Source organism: Dendrobium catenatum, unplaced genomic scaffold, assembly GCF_001605985.2.
Source record: "Dendrobium catenatum unplaced genomic scaffold, ASM160598v2 fragScaff_scaffold_1593, whole genome shotgun sequence".
Taxonomy (NCBI): domain Eukaryota; kingdom Viridiplantae; phylum Streptophyta; class Magnoliopsida; order Asparagales; family Orchidaceae; genus Dendrobium; species Dendrobium catenatum.
This window is the reverse complement of record NW_021320055.1, coordinates 404,361-424,997: the sequence shown is the minus strand read 5'-3', so window position 1 is coordinate 424,997 and position 20,637 is coordinate 404,361. Positions and strand designations below refer to the sequence as shown.

Below are 20,637 nucleotides of genomic sequence, written 5' to 3'. Positions count from 1 at the left end.
CTGAGCAAAGTCTCTACAAAAACCTGAGTTTCTTATCTTGGAAAAGCTTGAGAGCTTGTTCCATCCCCTTTCCTCCTCTCTATTTCGTCTTAGCTTCTAACCTCTTCTTCTCTACGTAAGTTCCACTCCACCTGTATCCTTCTTCTTGAGCATTTGGAAGTTGTTTGTTGGCTGATTTTTGGAGGCATTTGCCGGAGGAGTTTGGTAGGACGCTAGACTCTTTTGCTGTGGTGGACCCTCGGTTTGCAAACCTAAGCACTATCTTTTATATTTCTCCTACATTCGATGCATGTGAGGAAACCGCTATACGGTTGTTCTGAGGATAGCGTTTTTAAGCTTTTATTTTATTTCTTTTGATTTATCTTCTGTTTGGCCGGGTGTTTGTTTGGTTGATTACAATCTATATTGAATCGAGTTTGGTTTTTTTTATTTTTTATTTTATTTTGTCTTTGTTTTCTCCAAGTTGGCTCATCAGTCTAGTCTATATTACATCAAATGAGAAATATATACTAGAATCAATCTAATATGATTCTCGTAATCTATTCAATTGACGAGAAATGTGTTTTGCAAACAAGGCTTGTAACTCCAAAATCAGTACTCATTCATCTGATAGGTAGAAAGCAATTCTAATAAATCTAAATCATTTATACAATCTATTGATCCTACAATGAAAAGACATTAAAATAGTTACTTTCTGAGCCAACTAACCTTAAAGGCCTAACTTGTGGATTGCTATGGTACCCTTGAATAGAATGTCAATATTATCGGATCTGTGAAGTTTTCCATGTTGCTACAGCACCAAATAAAGTTTTCATATCTCTGTCCTCTTTATTTAGCTTATTTTGGAACTATCATCACTCTAAGCTACTTCTGTTTTTTCTGAACAGTCAGAAAGTGGAAAAAAGCTCCCATTCATTCTCGTAATAAACTTGGAGGTACATACAATTCGAAATAGTTGTTTTATTTTGATTTCTGTATTTGCTTTCTATTATCGTTTTGCTTAGCGGTTGCATCAAATAAAAATAGTTGTTTAATTCTTTTGCCAAGTCGGAGAATTGGCTTGCAAATAACCTGTCACGCCTTAATTGAAAAGCAAAACCAATTAAAGATTCTCTCTTCTTGAAAAGATCCATCGCCGCTTTTCCTTCTCAATCTATCTCAAATAAGTTGCTTTTTTGTTTACTGGTTACCTTCTTGGGCTCCCATTCTGTTAGATTTCTGCCATTACTAATATGAAAATATTCTTACTTTGTTTAGCCAACGTGGTCCCATTCTTTGTGCTGAGTATGCTCAAGCAGTTTGACATATTCTATTAGTTATGCAGTTATTTGAATCCCGATTTAGTGTTTTTTATCAAAATGGAATATTGTGAATCTGATGCACTCTCCAACAAAACAATTGCAGCTGAACATAATTCCTTACTTTTTGAAGTCCTCTTCCACCAGTTATACAATAGCTGTAGAGGAGGTTTATGCTTAACACTGATGACTTCAATCACAATCATGTCTTGCTAAGATAGTTTAACATAACTTGACTGCAAATCCTCAGCTCTGCATTACTTTTGAGCTGATTTTTCATCTTTTGTAACAATGAGTGTGCTAAAATCCTCATTAAACAAATTTAGACCCATTTCGGAAATTATCATATATGGTCATGTTGTTAAATCCCAGCTATCCCTTGGCCATTGATCCCATGGCTAGCATGGGAATCCGAGGGAGACTCACCTGTTAAATCCTAGTTGTTCCTTACCTCTTGATCTTATGACCAGCATGGGGATCCGTGGGAGGCTCACCTGGACCACGCCGATCTCCTTTCATATTTAAGTGGCTGATTAGGAAGGATTATATTAGGGCAATTATGCAAAATTCTGTAATTATTTGTTTCTTTATTAAGATATCTTGTATAGATATATAAATAGGAATAGTTTTGTGTAATAAGATAAGAAGTTTTTTCCCTCTCCAATTCTCTGAATTTAACATGGTATCAGAGCCAAATTTTCCCACCACCACCTTCATTGCCAGAATTATGAGGAATATAGGTTCTCACCATTGGCTTTTATTGTCGGAATTATGATGAATATTGGTTCCTACCATTTGTTGTCGAAATTATGAGGAATATAGGTTCCCACCATCGGCCTTCATTGCTGGAATTATGAAGAATACTGGTTTCCACCACTGGCCTTCATTACCGAAATTCTAGGAATACTGGTCCTTCCACTAGTCTTCGTTGCCGGAATTTTAAGGAATATTGGTCCTTCTATTTCCTTTATGAGTCCTAGACCGAGGAGAGATCGAGCGGGAGGGCTCCTCTCATGTGCAACGTCGACTGAGCAGAAGCGAGAGAAGTTGAGCGCAAGATCTCCTCTTGCATGCGTATCGAAAGAGCTAAGGGTCGGGACAAGCAAGAGTACAAGACCTACACTCCCTCTTACGATTAGACCCGAGAGATCAAAGGCCTTGTGTGCACTTGTATTGGCTGATCAAATAGGAGTCTGTTTAAGTAGAGTCGGATGACTTGGGAAGGAGGAGATCTACGTGCTGAGTTGCTTGAGATGTGTTTTTTTGCTCCTATCCTTGATGCTTGTTGCAACCCTAACAACAAAAAATTTTCCCTTTTTTTACTGTCTTGCCTTCATTGTCAGCCTTCCCTTGAGAACCGAGAGGGAGATGGATCCGACGGATAATTAATCCACTTTCCTTGTTGTCCCACCATCGGCCTTTATTGTCACTTTTAGTATCTCGAGGGCTACTATTTAATGCAATCTTCATTGTTGCCCTGCACCTTACATGCTAGCATTCATCACTATCCTTTGCTACAACAATGTTTGAAGCTAATTCCTCCCAAAGCTTTGACCAAATGAAGGACTTTATGGTGAACACGGAATTTGATTACTCTACCTTTATGGGACTATTTGATAACTCAATCTATATTCCCTAGCTTGAGGGAGAGTATTAAATCCCAACTGTCCCTTGGCCCTTGATCCCACAACCAGCATGAGAATCCGTGGGAGGCTCACCTGTTAAATCCCGACCGTTCCTTACCTCTTGATCTTATGGTTAGCATGGGGATCCGTAGTAGGCTCTACTAGACCACATCGATCTCCTTTCATATTCGAGTGGCTGATTTAGCAAGGATTATATCACGACAACTATGCATGATTTCATAATTATTTGTTTTTTTATTAAGATATATTGTATAGATCTATAAATAGGGATAGTTTTGTGTGATAAAATAAGAAGTATTTTCTCTCTCAAATTCTCTGAATTAACACATGTATCATTGAGTTTTAGGCATGTAATTAAGGATTTTATTGTTTAGTGGTGTAACGGCAACTGACCGTCACTAGAAACTTTAAATAACGTTAATTATAAGAATATTTTATCCATTTCTCTGGATAGATCAACTGATCATGTTGGTGCCATTTGTTCTGGCCATACTGGTCGGGACTATTATAATATCCCTGATGGTTTACAACATAGTTTTAGGTCTACGCTTCTATAATGATTATCCAAGAATCCAGAAGGAACTATGAATCACTTTCTTTTTTATTTCATGTAATTCTTTGTATTCTTCTTCATAATTTCCAACTATTTTTAACTGTTCTAATGGATTTTTTTTCTCTTGTCTCTAATTGTAATGTTGCTTCTTTGAATGCAGATCCCTGCAAAGCCATATTACAGTTTGGTTCTGTATTATGGTGCTGACAGGCCCATAAATAAACAGTCCCTGTTGGGAAGATTTATTGAAGGGAGTGACGTGTTTCGAGATTCAAGATTTAAACTTATACCAAGCATTGTGGAGGTAGGCATCATTTATGAGTGAGTTTTTTATTTTTATTTTTGGTACCTTAATTGTCCACGAGGAGCCTGCACTTATATAATATTTGATGAACTACTAGGGGTATTGGATGGTTAAACGTGCAGTCGGCACTAAGGCCTGCCTCCTAGGGAAGGCAGTCACTTGCAGATACCTTCGCGAGGATAACTTTCTAGAGGTAAGCTCTCAAATTCTGTTGCCTTTATGGTTTTTTAATTGCTTTGTATGATGCAATTTCTTATCGGCTTCAGAAATTTTCTTCTTGTCTTAAGTAGGCGGCTTTTATGCCACAGATAAATGAGTAATTAAAGCTTACTCTCTGAATGTTTAATATTTAGGCTTCGTTTGGGATGGCTTTTTTCCTGCTTCTTAAAGAGGCTTTCTAGTACAAAATTTTTTAATTTTTGTACTAAAAAGCCGCTTTAAGAAGCAAGAAGAAAGCTGTCCCAAAGGAAAAGGTGAAAGCATCTGCGTGCTCTTAGATTTTTAATAAAATATATAATTTATATTTTGCTAAGAGTTGGCCAGTTCGCCTTGTGGTCCACTTTCCATGGACACTAATCAGTTTAGATCTTGCAGATAGATGTTGATATTGGTTCTTCATCAGTTGCCAGGCATATCATTGGTTTAGTTCTTGGATATACCACTGGCATTGCTGTTGACCTTGCAATTTTGATTGAGGTTTGTTGCTCTGTAACTCACTGTAGAATGCTTCTTTTTTTTTTCTCAGTTTTTTTTTTCTATCTCTGTTGAAATTTGATTAAACAGCTCTGATTTCTGTATTTTCCATTTCAAGTATTTCTTGTGTTATAGTCTGTATTTTTATTGTTTGGATCACATTTAATAGCCAGGTCTTTTCCCAAATCCTTTTGTTGCTGGAAGGTAAGAATTGGCAGTTGAATACGTTATTTGGCACTTAAAAATGTTACGCAAATATTGTGTAAACAATCTGAGCCAAACAGACTACATGGAAACGGACAAAAGTACTTTTGGAAATTGAGAACGGAGGGAACTTGACAATAATTCCGTGAAAGGTGGTTAATAGGACCTTTTTGTCAACGATTACTAGACAACTGTGGATTTGCTTCCAGGTTCTGATCTTATAGCCGCTTCAACAGTCGACCACTAATTAAACAAAATCTTTAAGAATCTAAGTCCACATTTTTTTTATTTTTGCATGTGGACACCCATATAATGCTCAATTGAAATGATTGAAGAATGATGATTCATAAAGTTGTCCTCAAATGCAAGGAAAAAACCCAGCTTTTATGCAAAACATTGTGAGAAGCCAATATGATAAACACAAAGTAATGACAAAGAGAACACTAGAAGAAGACATTAAAATTTATATGATTTAGTTAAGCAGTAGTCTATATCCATAGGAGAGGATGATTTAGACTTCATTTGGGGCTGCTTTTTTATTTTTTCTTAAAATAATTTTTTAGTTTAAAAATTAAAATTTTTAAACTAAAAAACTATTTTAAGAAGCAGTAAGAAAGCCATCCCAAACGAAGTCTTAATTTACTATAGTGAGCTCACAAAAGTAGACCACATAAATAGGGTATAAGAAATTACTTTTAATCAAACTCAAGTACGCCAATCTCACCAAAAAAATAAAAGCCATAAACCTCTCAGAACTGAAAGAGAACAACATAAGATAATCAACGAGAAAAATTTAAATGAATACTAGAAATTATCTAGTTAAAAGTTCTTCAAACTGGTACCTTTTGTTTATAGAATTGTCACAAAAATTTCTTGTATTAGTACTTCAAAAAAAAAAAAATATCGTCTTCATTTTCTCTTCTCTTTCGCTCTCTTTTTTTATTTCAATGGCAAACACTTCATTTTCAAATCCCAGAAAGCATACACTCAATTAAAGCGTTGCAGTCAACCTCCTTTCACAAAATTCACCTAATAGAAGTCACATAACTAATGTGCATTCATGCACGCAGCTCCCTCAATCTCATTTCATATATATATATATATATAATCACGATCCAGTCTGATTCTTTAGAATACTAAGTTGGAACCAACAGTCGGACATGAATTAAATTTCTTTCAAACATAGATAAAACATCTAATAAAATATCATCCAAATTTTACAAAGAGGCACTGATTATTCATGACAATTTTAAACAGATATAATTCAACTATAGCTTAAACTTATTCAATTTTTTCTTATTTTCTTTTGCATTTTATTTCGCAAAAAGATCTTGCTTATATATAAATAATGCTGGAATAATTTGCTATTACCTATCAATTTTCAGGCCAAGGAGGAAAATGAACTTCCTGAATATATATTGGGTACAGTTCGCTTAAACCGACTGAGGCTGGACTCTGCAGTGCCATATCCTTAATTCCCTGCTGCTTTTGAATGAAGAATATTGCCTTCATCAGGTGCTCATTATTTGCCTCATGAACTCTTAATTTATTCCAAAAGATTAAGCAAATAAACCATTCTGGTGATTTAGTGTTGTATATTATTCACCTTTTTGTACCATATGCACCAAACCTTCCTTGGCTTTGGCTAAGGAACTAAGGATTTCCATACCCAATTCTTAACCGATTGTAATCTTAATCCCATTGTATAACTTCTTAATCTCATATACATTGTTTGTTATATCATGCTTTGTCTACACATTAATGAATATATTGTATCTACTATGATTTGATGTTACATATTCTGATCATGAAAACAGCATTGCAATGTTGATAGAGGCTTATGTGAACTAGTCTATTCATGTTTCTTGTTACCAGTGCAATCTTTACTAGTGATTTATTGAGCTCGGAAGACCTGAGTATGGTACTTCTTATTTTTATGAAAATATTTGTGTTGATATCCTCACGATATTAAAGTTAATGTTGTATATTTTAAAAATAATTTGTAATGGAAATTATAAAGTTTTGAGTAGAATATTTTACATAATTTTTCTCTGCAACTAATTGTTTCTGAGGTCAACTCCACCTAACACACTAGAATGAATCAATGATGAAATCAGCATAGTTTTTACACTAGCTGAAGAGTCTTTCAATCCTTGGTGATAAACACATGCATATTAGCCTTTTTCACATGTTGCTTAATGTTAATTTCTGCCATTTCATACGAAGGTGAAATTATTGTATGGTGCAGTGTCCAGGACCACACTGTATTTAATCGCCAGCTAATAATTCCTTTGGAACAAACAACCCTGAAAAGGACAGGCTTGTTGTTTTGAAAACTAATGGATGATTTCAACTAAAGATATAGAATGTGAACAATATGCAAGATTAAATAGAGATGTGACATCATGATACCATCCCTTTGGAAACTTTTTTTTTTATTATTTGTAAGAATTTTGAGGGTTTGAGGTCAATTATATTAAAAGAAATGCTTGTTTATGCATAAAATACCCCGACTTCTATTTGTAGAGGGATGCAGTTTTGCAAAATGTTTGAAAAAAGTAAGAAGATGACACAAAATCAATGTTAAAAAATAAAATTAAATTTGCTTTAAAATTAGCATAATAAATGAATAATCATTCAACTTTTATATTGTATTTAAAAAAATAAATAAAATTTTAAAATTAATACAACAATAACATCAAGAATTTATCCCATTACATTGGGTTGGCTACATGAATCCTTTTTCTCCATTGTGCCATGTTAAGAGTTAAATTTTGTCATTTAAATCTAATAAAGAAAAGTTATTTCTAATATATTTTAACCAAGCCTTTTTAAGTCTACCTCTATCTTTCTCAACATAAGCCAAATCTAATACATCTAATCTCCTAACCGGGTCATTGGAAAGCCACCGTTTTATGTGATCAAATCATTTAAGGTTACTCTCTCTAATCTTATCTTCCACTGGAGTTACTCCAACCTTTTCATGTATATGCTCATTTTGTATCTTATCTCTAAGAGTAAATCCCACTCATCTACCCAAACATCCTCATTTCTGCAACACTTAACTTAATATTATGATTCTCCTTTAATGACCCACATTCTGCATCATAAAACATTGCAGGTCTTACCGCCATCTTATATGATTTTCTCTTAAGTTTGAGGGGGACTTTTCTATCACACAACAAGCTCGATGCATTCTTCCACTTCAATCATCCAATTTGAATTTACTGATAATATCCCCATCTATTTTACCATCACTTTGAAAAATAGACCCAAAATATCTAACTTGTGAATTCTTATTAATGACTTGATCGTCCAAAGTTATAACCCCCCTACTAGATCTATTACTATTAAAATTACACTCCATATATCCGGTTTTAGATTTACTCAAACGGAAACCTTTAGACTCCAAGTTTGACCTTTATAGTTCAAGTTTACTTTCAACTCCCTCTCTAGTCTTATCAACAAAAAGAATATCATCAGCAAAAAGCATAAACTAGAGCAACCTCTTACAAATGTCTAGTGAAAACATCCATGACTAAAGCAAAAACATATGGGCTTAAGGCTAACTTATACATCTATCTCTTTGTTTGACTAATTTATACATATATCTTTCGTCTTCCTTGGTATCTAATCTATTATATAAATCATTAAAAATTAAAATCTTGCATCACATATTGCTTTCGTAGACTCAGCATCTTTATATCTTTCCTAATTTTTAGAATTTTTACATCTAAATCAATTTTTATAAGAAAGATTCTTATTTTTTATCTTTTTCTTGAATATTTTGATTCTATCATCAACTATTTTTACTATTAAGAAAATTTAAAATTAATTTGAAAAAAAAATTTGTGAGGATTTCCTCAATATTTATCTTAGGAGGAGAGTACTATATGTAAGTTTAGATCTTACTCTGTTCACTGTGCATATTTCACAGAAGCCATTCAATAAGAACAAGATCACAACTTGATTGAGTTATCATGATGTACAAAAAATAATCTTTCATCTTAAGTCCACTACAAAAAAAATAAAAAAATACAATCATGTATATCCAACGATAACATCGTCTCACTTAACCACTTGAACACATTATCATACATAATTTTAAGCAAAACAAACCAAGTAGATTGATCAGCAATGGCGTAGGGAACCTTTTCCTTTATAAAATCATACCACAAGCTAACTGGCCATTTACTATTCTTCTTTAACGTTGAACCAACGTTTACCACAACTATAAACATTGCAGAAGGCCTGCAAACAGGTCAGTAATAACAGAGCAATGGCAGCAAGCAACGTAAGAAACTGCCAAGATCCAAACACATATTTGCTTATAAATCTCTTGCTCTTCACTTTCCACCTGCTGTTATAGTAACTATTCACATCTTCTAAAAATTTATCCATGAATTCAACTTTTGAGAGCTTTACAGAACGGCTCATTCCATTCCAAAGATCTGCTACTTCCTTATCACTCTTCATTCGATTCACAATGATCCCTTTCTCCCTTAGTATCTTCACATCCTCCTCAGTGTCTATAACTCCATTCATGAGCTCAGTGTATCTTGTGAAGACCATTGGCCCTGGCTCTGCCGATGCCTCATAAGCCACCAAATTCCTTAGCACTACTTCTGTATTTATGTCTAAGCTCACCTTTGGGAGGTATATGGTGGCAGGTTTTTGCTGCCTATCAAACCTTATTGTTGTCAGATCTCCATTAGAAGGCATGAATCTGACTCCTGCATCTGTTAGCTCTGTCACCGATGGTATGGTTATCTCTTCAACCAATGGCTGCTTTGAAACAGAATTCTTTCCATCGGGGACAACAACATCATCATCATCCTTTTCCTTAACACTTCCACTGCAGATAAAAGATTCAATAGGTTGTTTTATGATTGAGATCCCAGGGAAGCTAGTGAGGATATTCCATGGAAGCTTAATCAAGATTTTGATTGGACCTTTGATGAGAACCTTTTTGATTGTCTCAATGGTAGCTCCTTTATTCACATTTGAGGCATAGTTCCAAACAGAATTAAAGATCTTCCACATAGACCCCACATGCTTTTTTCCATCTTCTTCCTCCAAATCGAGCACATCGGTCAAATCAATCTCGTGTGGCTGATCGAATTCTTCTTCGTTTACTTTGGGAACAATCATGAAATAGAGGAGCTGAAGAAGATGATCATATTGGTTGACATCAATGGATGTGATGCTAGGAACTATATTGAAAGGGGAAACCTCCTTAACAAAGCCTAAAAGCATCTGGGAGAGTTGTTCTTCTGCAAGTTTTGCAGAAGAGAATTGTCGGCATCGACGGAGGATCTTTCTAAGTAAGAAGAAGGGCATCTGGTTCTCAAGCATGATAATGTCTCGGGTGACCATGGTGTAAGCCATCTTCATCCTTGGAGTTTCCCACTGAGATAATTTCTGTTTGCCTTTCTGAGCTTCTACATCAACTATGAAGTTGCGAAGGAAGTCAAGCAAGAAGGAGGCATCTATCACCATCATCCAGGCAAGTGTCTCTCCACTAAAATCCAGGTACCTGAATTATTAGCTAATAATATCAGTTTAAGCACACATTAATCTAATTACCAGAGTTTCCTCATAACTTTATTCTATTAAGTCAACTTGTTCTAAGTGAGTTCAGCTCAACATACAAAAGTTGATTCATGGATCTTTGTCTGTAGTGTTAAGATCTCCAAGTAACTCAAATTCAGATTCAATGAAACTTGAGAGGATTAAACTATGAAAATTATTTGGCATAATTTTTGTTAAATTTTGATAAAGGGCTTAACTATTTATTTAAGGATTTAAAGTTTATGAGAGGGAGAAACATTTAATTATGTTAAATCTTGTTAAATCATATGAATGGATTGGTGGAAAATAATAAATCCTAGATTTCAATCAATAATAAGGCTGAAATCAGTTTTTCATTAAAATAATATAATTTAATATCTCAAAAATTTTGGTTGATAAGGCTTTAAATTAAATCTTGCTTAAATTCTTCCAAAATAAATTCTCAAACATCCCCAAGGGGCCTAAAGACCTGCTCGTTTGAGATGATTTTTTATTGATTTTTAAAGCAAATTTTTAGTTTATTTATTTATTTTTTTTTACTAAAAAGCTCCTTTAAGGAGTAAGAAATTTGTCCCATATGAAGCCTTAGAAACTATTTTGGGCCATCTCCAGCCAAACTCCAAACGACTGTAAGGCATACCTGTTTTGCTCCATTGAACGACAAAAAATAACTTATAGGTGGAGGGTGAACAGTGCAATGTCAATATTGGGGTTGCACTGTTCACATATGCGATTTTTTTTTGCCTCAACTGGATTTGCCGAAGAAACACGCGAAAGAGGAGAAAGATGGTTAACTTCGCATTAGATGAATCATGACATTTTTTAGTTTCATTGCATTTTGGAGTGAAAAATGAGATTTTCGATTGGAGATGCCCTTAGGACGACTACAACGTTCTATAAAGTTGTTATGATGAATATAACTTAGCTATTTTGATTATAAAAAATAAATTCTCAACACAACTTTCTAAGAAAAAGTAAGCGGCAACACAACAAAAACAGTTGCCAAATAAAGAAATTATGATTTTAGTCTTAAAAAATTGCATCAAAAGATCAAAAAACTAAGATCAAAAGCATACAATAAAGAAGATCTCAGATTACCAAAAAGTATTAGCAACTCACTTATGATAGTAAGAGCGAATCCTTTGGTCATGCTTCAGAAGGCAGCAAACAAGTTCCTCCAGTGAGAGAGAATTAAGGTCGCACTGTAACTTCCTTGCAGCTGCAAGCTTATAACGCTCCATATCATACAGATGAGGAACCCAGTGATGGTAAGGCCCAATCGCGAACAGCTGAGGCATGAAAGCTTCTGGCTTGTGAAAAAACAAGCCTTTGGGGACGAAGAAGATACAGACCTGTACCTTAACTTTTGCATCTTCTTCGTCAATCGTCTCGCTTAGAGCAGTTTGAACGAGAGAGAGCCATCTGTGCTCATCAATGGCGATAGGGCTTTGGTTATACGGCCCTGGGATGAAGTTGTAAGAAGCCATGGATCGATATGAAACTAGTTTATGGACACTTCAGAAGGAGATTTGAATGGGTTTTGAGGGTCTTCTGTTACAGGATATATAGGCAATTCTTGGTCTTATTTTATTATTTGATGGTGTTTTTTTTTTTCTTTTAAAGTGCAAATAATAAATGCAAATTCTCAATAAGAATCTAATCAAGAAGCTTCATCGAGTGCGAGACTTTGGGTTTTATTTGGGACAGTTTTTTTCTGTTTCTTAAAGCAGTTTTTTAGCAGAAAAAGAAAATTTTTGTACCAAAAAATTGTTTTGAGAAACAATTAGAAAGTAGTTGAGAAATCCAACAACATTTGTTTGATTAGAGAAAAGTTTATAAAATATATAATCGACTAAATTAAAGATTTGGAAGTTAATTCATAAGCAATTTTTACATCTCTCTGGCCAGGGGTGTCAATTTTGGGTAACGGGTCTGATTCGGGTTGGACCCGGAACTAACTCAGGTTCAAACGGGTTGACCCTAAACCGACTCGGTTAGGTAAACGGGTCGGAAATGCAAACCCGGACCTGACCCAGAGGGGTTGCCGGGTTGACCCGACCCGACCCGGGAAAGCTGTCACACTGGGCGAGTGCGGGTGGGGTCGCGTGCGGAGCTGGTTTGCACGGCGGCGAGTGCGCTGGTCGCGCGGGGCAAGTGCGCGCTGGTCGCACGAGGAGCCAGTAAAGTGCGGGCTGGTCGCTTGGGGCAAGTGCGCGGTGCCGTTTTTCGCGTGACAGCAGGGCGAGGTCGCGCGACAGCGGGGTGGGTAGGTCCGCGGGTTATGTTAAAACGGGTTCGTGGGTTGCCCCGACAACCCGTCGAATCAACCCGAACCCGACCTGTTTTTCAAACGGGTAGATTTCTGGAACCTGAACCCGACCAGTTTTGAAATCGGGTTGGGTCCAACCCGGATTTTTCGGGTCGGGTCCCGGTCGGATTTTCATGTCGTGTCAAATATTGAAACCCCTATCTCTGGCAATTAAAATTTAATCGCATCTTTTTTTACTAATTTTGAATTTTTCTAAACATTTTCTCTCCGGAAATGTTGATGTATGTTTCTTCTTCTTAGAAGTGTAGAGAGAAGAGAACGGCTTAACCGATCCAAAAATATAGAAATTTGAAATTAAAATTACAGAAGTGGCACTTTTAATTTCAGAATTAAAACTAAGTAACGATCAATATTAAATGCTGAATTAAAATTGAAAGTAAAAAATGATAAATTAATTTGGACCATTAATAATAATTATTTTAACACAACTAACTGAATATCTTCAACAATATTGATTTCTTTAATTTCTTTAAAATTGTTAATTCTAAATCAGTATTTAATTTAAATTCTGGCTAAGTTTTGGCTAAACCTCGACCAAAAAAGCCTGTAGATAAGCATAATGATTAATTACTTAATTAGATTAAATGGGCGTATTTATAATGTGAAAAGCATGATTAATTGCCGAATGGGTGGGCCCGTGGTTTGGCAAGGGTTTCGTTGCATAGCGTCCACATGTGCGAGCTGGCTGAATGCGATGGCAGCAGAAATATCAAAAGGTTTAAGAAAATAATTATGGAAGATTGAACAATTAGCCCAAATTGTTTGGACTCTTTTGCTTATTTGATGGAAGAGTGAAGATTTTTGCTTTCTGATTTGATTTTTCTGTATTTATAAAGTGATGTTCTCCTTGCTGGGAATAAACACCACACAACAAAAACAAACAAAAAAGAGAGAATATAGAGGGAAAAAAAAAAACATAAAAAAAATAATGTTGAAAAACATGAAATCAGAAAAAAAAAGTTGAGCTATATCACATCAAAAAAATTTATTATAAAAATTAGGAGATATTGTAGAGATCATTGGAAATTAAGTAAATTTTTCGACGCATGTTCTGACGGAAAAAAAGGCACGCAAAAATTTCGGTGAATTTTTTTCCGCCGGAATTCTACCATGAATTTCTTGTAGTAATATCTTTTTGATACTCTCCTCATTGTTTCTCTTTACTATTCACACACGTTCTACACATAATTGATAAAGAGACTCAAAATCACCTAAAGTCAATCAAGGGCAAATTATTGTGTCCGGTGTCTGGATTCGTCCGGACACCAATCCGATGTCGCCACGTCACCAAAATGCATCGGGACCCAATATATTTGGGTGACGTGGCATCACCGGATTGGATGTCCGGACATCCGGTGACCGGATGCAATAATTCGCCCAAGCAATTAGGGACTTAAACCTTCAAGTTAAAAAAAAGTACAAGAAAAAAAATTATCCAACCTAACTCGCAGCGCTGCATTGTTTGGTTTTGAAGCGCTGTGATGCTCTATTCTTTGGCTGGCAAATTTTTAAAAGGAACACATTTCAGGTAGGATTTAGGAGAAAAAATGTGATATAAATTTAATTTAAAAAAGGATAAAAACGTAAAGTGGGAGGACGTTTTATATAAATGTGTAGCAAAGTTGTTTTTTGGAAGCTCATAAAACGTGATGAGTGTTCACTTTTTCTTCTTAACACAATTTTTTTTTCAAGAGAGGTTGAGAGGGAGATACATTGAATGCATAGAGAGAGGGAGTTTATTAGTTTTAAACTTTTAATATTAAAATAAAAATATTTTTAACCTATTTTTAAAACAAATTTTCGTATTTTTAACTTATTAAAAAAATAATTTTATTTAAATTTTGAAAATAATTTTATTTAAATATTAAAAATATATTAAAAATATTTTTATTTTAAACTTATTTTTAAAATCAATTTTTAAATAAATACAACGCAATTTAAATAAATATAAAGTTATTATTATTTGTTAAATTTTTTTAATTTATATATTAACTAGTGTTATTATAACATATTTGTAAAAACAATTCAAATAAATATTGAAGAAGCGTGTAGTCGTAGACGAATAAACAATTTATATGTCCTTAAATTTTCAATGTTTATTTTAGTTAAATAAATAAAATTTTCAATAATATACGAATAAACAAGTTAAAAATAAAATCATTTTTAATGTATTTAAATAAAATTATTTCTAATATTTAAATAAAATTATTTTTAAATTTATATCACGTTCCTTCTTGTATTCCTTTTAAAAATTTCCCCGTCTTTGGCTCCAGCCTGATTGACAAACCAAGGTGTTGCATCAAGATCTGGGCAATTCAGCATGTAAAACTCTCCATCAATGCTGTGGACGGCTCATAATCACTTGATGATAGGCGGGCTATACCGGTCAAGGAACAAAAATCTTCAAAAAATATTTATTTAACTACTCTATTTAATTTATTTGGCCAATATGTTTAATATTTTGATAGCTTTAATTTTTATTTTATCTCTCTCTCTCTCTTTTTGTGTTAGCACAAGTCATCAGTTAATGTAATAATATTTTATTAATTCTTGAGACTTTCAAAATTGTAACTGCTTATAAATAAAATATTATTTTATATTTTTTGGTTCATTAAATAAAAATTATTTTTGTTTGTGCAAAATTTGTTTAGAAATATTTGATGGTTGCTTTACTCTATGATAAAGCTTGGTAGTTGATCAATTTCGCCAATACTCTTTTTTACTAACATAATTCTCTTCGCTTTTATATAGACTCGATTATAATTATCCTCAACCCAATATATCTTCGACTCTTCAAAACTCTCCTACTATTTGTCTACATTGTCCGTAAATCTTATGAGGAATCAGCTTTGTATTAATCTTTAAATATCTTCGCCAAAAGCTAATTAATATAGGTAGATATTTTTTTGTTGCAAGCAACCAAATTAAAAATATCGGAACTTCTTAATCACTTATCTAGAATCTATACCAAGATTAGTTATTTTAACACTCAAAATATTTGATTCAATAATTAAATTCTCTAGCTTTTCTATTTTTCTCTTTTTCATTCTTCTTTCATTATTTGCAATTTTCGTGGAGCCTTATAAGTCATGTAAGAAGGATTTTGGTATCACCACGAGTAGATTAAGGCTTGGTTTGGGACGGCTTTTTTATTGCTTCTTAAAATAGCTTTTTAATACAAAAATTTTAATTTCAAGTACAAAAATTTTAATTTTTGTATTAAAATGTTGTTTTAAGAAGCAATATAAAAGTCATCTCAAACAAAGCCTAAGATTTTTTTTTAAAAAAAAGTGGTATTTTTTAAAAAAATTGTGTTGTGAGGATAAGTATTTATAAAAATTTACAATCACAATTTAAATTGCTATTATAGTAATAAATCCTTAGCTTAATTAAATTTTATTATGAAAATGCACAACTTTTTATATTAAAACAATTTTATTTAGTTTATTAGCCAATAATAAATTTCAATCTTCAATACTATTATTGGGCTAAATTATTGTATAATATCAAATTTTGTCTATTAAAGAGCCATCACATCCTAATCCTTATTTGTAAAGTTTTCAATTAAATATTAAACTATATAAAAAAATTTCAATTCATATTTTTATAACAAATACATGAATTACATAATTATTTTTTGGATATAAATTATAGTTATAATAGACATATTCTCAATGATTTGTTAGTAATTTTTAAAATTATTTTATAAGGATTAGAAATTTAAATAAGAGCTCATTTGATTCCTTAAAATTAGAAAGCAATAAAGCATCATTTAAAAAATAATAAATATTCTAGATTTAGTATAGTAAATATCAACATAATTGTTTTAGTACAAATACGCTCAAAACTCCTATTAAAAAAGTAATTCATTTAGACGTTCAAAAAAATGAGATTTTGAGAATAAATTTCTCATTTTTTTGCATCCGACCGAACGTTCAAAACTCCGCAGGTAATAATTTCTCGAACTTGAGGCCAGAAGGCCCAGAACCTTCAAGTTTAAGGCACCAAATGATTTGCTCTTTTTTTGCTCATCAATGGCGGTTGCTTCTCCTTATTAGACGGTATAATGCTGCTGAATCGTCTCAATGTCCAAACCTTTGAGCTTCACCACGGACTCCATGTGTCCCTTGAGCGTGTGCAGCTCTCTCAGCCTGTAAAGGTGAAAATAATCTCTTAGCCATTTCATCAAACAATTTACGGGCGAAGTATCGATTCTACACTTACCGTGCTACTTCTGCACGGCGCTTAGCCTGCTCGGCGATTTCGGAGAGCTCGTGATAGCTGTTATTATCATGGAAAAGGTCGGAGGTCTCGACGGTCTGAAGTCCATGAAGCGTGCGTTGCGCTGCGGCCCACTGTGCCTCGCGCTCGCCTTTCCCGTAATCCTTCTTGTTCGTAAACGCAGTTTTGTTCTGTAACAAATTATCCCACGCCTTGCCGCTTAAAGTGTGGCGGGTGGTGAACTTGAGTACGTCGAGAGGAACGTAAGTGATGCAGCTGAAGATCCAAATCACGCCGGCCCATCCCCAACCGATCCCTTCTATTCTGGCGAAGCTCCAGGAGGCGTACACGGCGATCACCGTCGCAACCATCTGCGCTGCGAGGAAGGCGGTGACGAGCAGCATCCCAGGCCGTTCAACGAAGGACCAGCTCCTCGACCTTGTGACAAAGATAAGGGCTTGACTGATTATGCTTACTTGCAGGTAAAGCGCCGCGGTGAGCTCGTCGGCTTTATCTTTAATCGGATGAACCCCGAATTTCTCCTGCAAAAAGATTGAATTTTATGTAATAAGAAGTGTTTGATGAATTGCGGGTAACAAGGGTAAATAGTAATACTGACGGTGAAGAAATCGGTATCGTGGGCGAGGTAGAAGAAGATGACGGTGATGAGGGCCATGTACGCGCCGAGGATGACACCCGTAGCGAAAATCTCCTTCAGCTTCCATGAATCCGGAACAGGGGATGGCTTCACGCGATCCTTTGAGATGGTCATGATGGTTCCATCGTTGAGGATGGCGATGATGAGAACCATGAAGGGGGAAAAATCGAAGCGCCAGATTAAAGCGATGAGCATGAATCCTAGAACGATTCGAATGGTGATGGACACGGCGTAGATGGTGTAGTTCTTCATTCTCTGGAAAATGGCGCGACTTGTCAACACTGCGCTTATTATCACGCTCAACCCAGGCTCTGTTAATACTATGTCAGATGCGCCCCTCGCCGCGTCGGTGGCGTCGGCCACCGCAATACCGATGTCCGCCTTCTTCAGCGCCGGCGCGTCGTTGACGCCGTCGCCGGTCATTCCGCATATGTGTTTTCGTTCTTGAAGCCTCCGCACAATCTCGTATTTGTGCTCCGGGAAAACTCCGGCGAATCCATCGGCTTTTTCAATGAGTTCGTCGATTGGGATTCCGGTTAACTCTGTTGATTTATCGCCGAGCAGAGTTGATGAAGGGTACATGTTGGTTCCCATCCCGAGTCGCCTCCCGGTCTCCTTCCCGATCGCGAGCTGGTCACCGGTGATCATCTTGACGTTGACGCCGAGGTTGAGAGCCCGGAGAATGGTTTCAGCACTGTCATGCCGCGGCGGGTCGAAGACTGGGAGCAGACCGAGGAACTCCCATGGATCACCGGCGCTGTCCTTCGTCTTTTCAGGAATCTCCTGACGCGCCACGCCGAGGGATCTCAGACCGCGGTCAGCGAATTTGTCGATTAATGCATGTACTTTCCTACTAGCGTCCTCTTTAAGGCCACATAGCTCGATGATCTGCTCCGGCGCGCCTTTACTGGCCCGATGCCACTTCCCCTGTTCGTCGATATAGGTAATGGCGGTACGCTTCTCAACAGGGTTGAAGGGTAAGAAATGAACCTCCTTTATCCCGGCGCGTGCCTCTTTAGGGTCGGCGAGCATGCCGACGATACAGGCATCAATGGCGTCCTGATTCTCGACACGGGATGCTCGTGCGGCGTACAGCAAAACACCGTCTTTGTCAACATCCTTGGTAAAAAGTTCTATCAGACTGCGGTCAACGGTTAGCTTGTTAAGCGTCAAGGTGCCAGTTTTATCTGAACAGAGCACATCCATGCCGGCCATTTCCTCAATGGCGGTCATCCGCTTGGTAATGGCACCTTGTTGCGACAACCGGTGGGACCCGATCGCCATGGTGACTGAAAGCACGGTGGGCATGGCGATGGGGATTCCGCCGATGAGGAGAACGAGGAGATTATCAATGCCGTCGCGGTACAGCCGGTGCTGGACAGGGTACATGACGATTATCTCTACGAGCATGCCAATGGCGATGGAACAGATGCAGAAGTTGCCAATGGCAGCGAGAACCTTTTGGAAATGTCCGACGTTGTTGGTGCTGTCGACGAGGTGGGCCGCCTTGCCGAAGAAGGTGTGGACGCCGGTGGCAATTACGATGGCTTCGATCTCGCCCTGTTTGCAGGTGGAGCCGGAGAAGACTTCGTCGCCGGGGTGCTTATTGACTGGAAGAGATTCGCCGGTGAGGGCGGATTGGTCGATCTTAAGCGGGTCTCCTTCTAGAAGACGAGCATCGGCGGGGATGATATCCCCGAGCTTAATGCTGATGATGTCGCCGGGAACGAGAATGGCGGCGTCCTGCTCCGACCACCGGCCGTCGCGGAGGACTTTGGTCTTCGGGGCGAGTCCAGCCATCAGCGCGGCCGCAGCGTTACCTGTCGATGCATAATTTAATCAAAATGCGGCTCTAATTACCTGTTGATTAAACATTTCCAAATTCCGACATTACCAGCATTATTCTCCTCGATGAAGCTGATGGTGGAGTTGATGATGAGCAGAACGACGATGCCGACGAAGTCCTGCCAGTCCGGCGGCTTTCCACCGCCATTGGCTAGGATAATGGCCATCAAAGCAGCGCTCTCCATGACCCATGACAGGGGATTCCACATGAAGCCTAGGAACTTAAGCAATTTGCTCTCCTCCTTCTCCTCGAGCTTGTTAGGACCAAAGAGCTGAAGCCTTAGCTCGCCGTCGGAAGAGGTGAGACCATTGCGGGTGCATTTGAGCTGGGTGAAGACTTCCTCAATAGGTATGCTTTCAAGATCCACCGCCTCGTTCTTGATGTCCTCCAAAGACGCCATTTTTTTTTTAATTTAGAGACGGAATTGAAGAAGGTGGCGGTAAACTTCGCTTGGCTGGCCCCGTCGGTGCTTTACGCTTTACGCGGCGGGTTCAGGCCTTCATGGATGAATTGGGAGGAATTGGGGGGCGACTGAAGACGAAAGCTAAGCCCGAAGATTTATGCGGAAGTAATGGCAAATTGGCAATAGTGGCTGGAGGTGGATGGTGGAGGTCGTTATTTTCGTTTTGAGGTTGTTTATTTTCTGTGTGGCGTAGCGGAGGCTTTGGCCGATTTTGCTCGCCGCGCTGGGAAACTTTTGCCTATTGTTTTTTTTTTTTCATATATTTAAAATCATATGTAACATAATTTTAATTATTGCGTGGGCTTAAATGAAAAAAACAATGTTGCAATCTCAAATAGGTTTCGCTTGAAATAAAGTAGGGGTGTCAATTTTGGGTCACGGGTCGGGTTCAGGTCGAATTCGGAACTAAACTGAACCCAACAAAAATGGGTTGGTTTTTCGAACTCGAGTCCAACCCACATTCTGGTTCGATTCAACCTAACCAGACCCGCAGCACGGCAATGCCTGCAGCATCAGGTCGGTAGGGTGGCAGTTGCGTAACAGCTTCGTATCTTGGGATGAGATGTCACAAAGTTGTAATGGCTAGCCAGCGAGGAGGCGACGCGACAACGAGGATGCCACGCATTAGGGGGGGGCATGGCGGGCAAATCAAAGCGGACGCAACGCGTGATTGATCTCGAGCAACTGTGGTTAGCTGCGGTCACGCGAGCAACGATTAGCGGGTCATTCATGGGTTTCCGTTTCAACACGATCCTGGCCCGATTTTTAAAACAGGTCAAAAACCCTAACCCGGACTCGACCTAATTCAAGTTCGGGTCAACCCGAACCCAAAGTTTTCGTGTCGGATTTTC

The 20,637-nt window shown here is 37.1% G+C and overlaps 3 protein-coding genes across 5 annotated transcripts in view; 1 reads left to right on the top strand and 2 right to left on the bottom strand.

Moving 5' to 3' along the window:
- LOC110104291 (protein ENHANCED DISEASE RESISTANCE 2-like) overlaps positions 1-6,562 on the top strand; it is a 54,654-nt gene extending 48,092 nt beyond the window's left edge. The window contains exons 18-22 of one of the 2 annotated variants that reach the window (XM_020833320.2): positions 888-935; positions 3,658-3,801; positions 3,899-3,994; positions 4,396-4,497; positions 6,084-6,562. In XM_020833320.2, the coding sequence (XP_020688979.1) occupies positions 888-935; positions 3,658-3,801; positions 3,899-3,994; positions 4,396-4,497; positions 6,084-6,173 (480 nt within the window). In that variant the 3' untranslated portion in view covers positions 6,174-6,562. The remainder of the gene's footprint in view (positions 1-887; positions 936-3,657; positions 3,802-3,898; positions 3,995-4,395; positions 4,498-6,083) is intronic. The other variant, XM_028700792.1, reaches the window with a different exon arrangement.
- Positions 6,563-8,684: 2,122 nt separating this feature from the next.
- Positions 8,685-11,853, bottom strand: LOC110104328 (putative UPF0481 protein At3g02645). Its single transcript, XM_020833382.2, has 2 exons — positions 11,389-11,853; positions 8,685-10,234 (listed from the first exon to the last, which is right to left on the bottom strand). The coding sequence occupies exons 1-2, from the start codon at positions 11,754-11,756 to the stop codon at positions 8,893-8,895; spliced, it is 1,710 nt and encodes a 569-aa protein (XP_020689041.1). The 5' UTR covers positions 11,757-11,853; the 3' UTR covers positions 8,685-8,892.
- A 4,550-nt stretch (positions 11,854-16,403) lies between these two features.
- LOC110104327 (plasma membrane ATPase 4) lies at positions 16,404-20,182 on the bottom strand. 2 transcript variants are annotated; one of them, XM_028700780.1, is made up of 4 exons: positions 19,372-20,182; positions 17,415-19,297; positions 16,823-17,373; positions 16,404-16,749 (listed from the first exon to the last, which is right to left on the bottom strand). In XM_028700780.1, the coding sequence occupies exons 1-4, from the start codon at positions 19,721-19,723 to the stop codon at positions 16,653-16,655; spliced, it is 2,883 nt and encodes a 960-aa protein (XP_028556613.1). In that variant the 5' UTR covers positions 19,724-20,182; the 3' UTR covers positions 16,404-16,652. The 2 variants fall into 2 exon arrangements, with proteins under 2 accessions (XP_028556613.1, XP_020689040.1); XM_020833381.2 differs by having other exon boundaries at positions 16,823-17,361; positions 17,439-19,297; positions 19,372-19,732.
- Between the last annotated feature and the right edge of the window lie 455 nt (positions 20,183-20,637).

Coding starts and splice junctions, on each gene's coding strand:
- LOC110104327 (XM_028700780.1), bottom strand. CDS start 19,723: ATGGCGTCTTTGGAGGACATCAAGAACGAGGCGGTGGATCTTGAAAGC. Junction 19,298..19,371: donor CATCGAGGAGAATAATGCTG/GTAATGTCGGAA, acceptor ATGCATCGACAG/GTAACGCTGCGGCCGCGCTG. Junction 17,374..17,414: donor GTATTACTATTTACCCTTGT/TACCCGCAATTC, acceptor ACATAAAATTCA/ATCTTTTTGCAGGAGAAATT.
- LOC110104328 (XM_020833382.2), bottom strand. CDS start 11,756: ATGGCTTCTTACAACTTCATCCCAGGGCCGTATAACCAAAGCCCTATC. Junction 10,235..11,388: donor ATTCGCTCTTACTATCATAA/GTGAGTTGCTAA, acceptor CTAATAATTCAG/GTACCTGGATTTTAGTGGAG.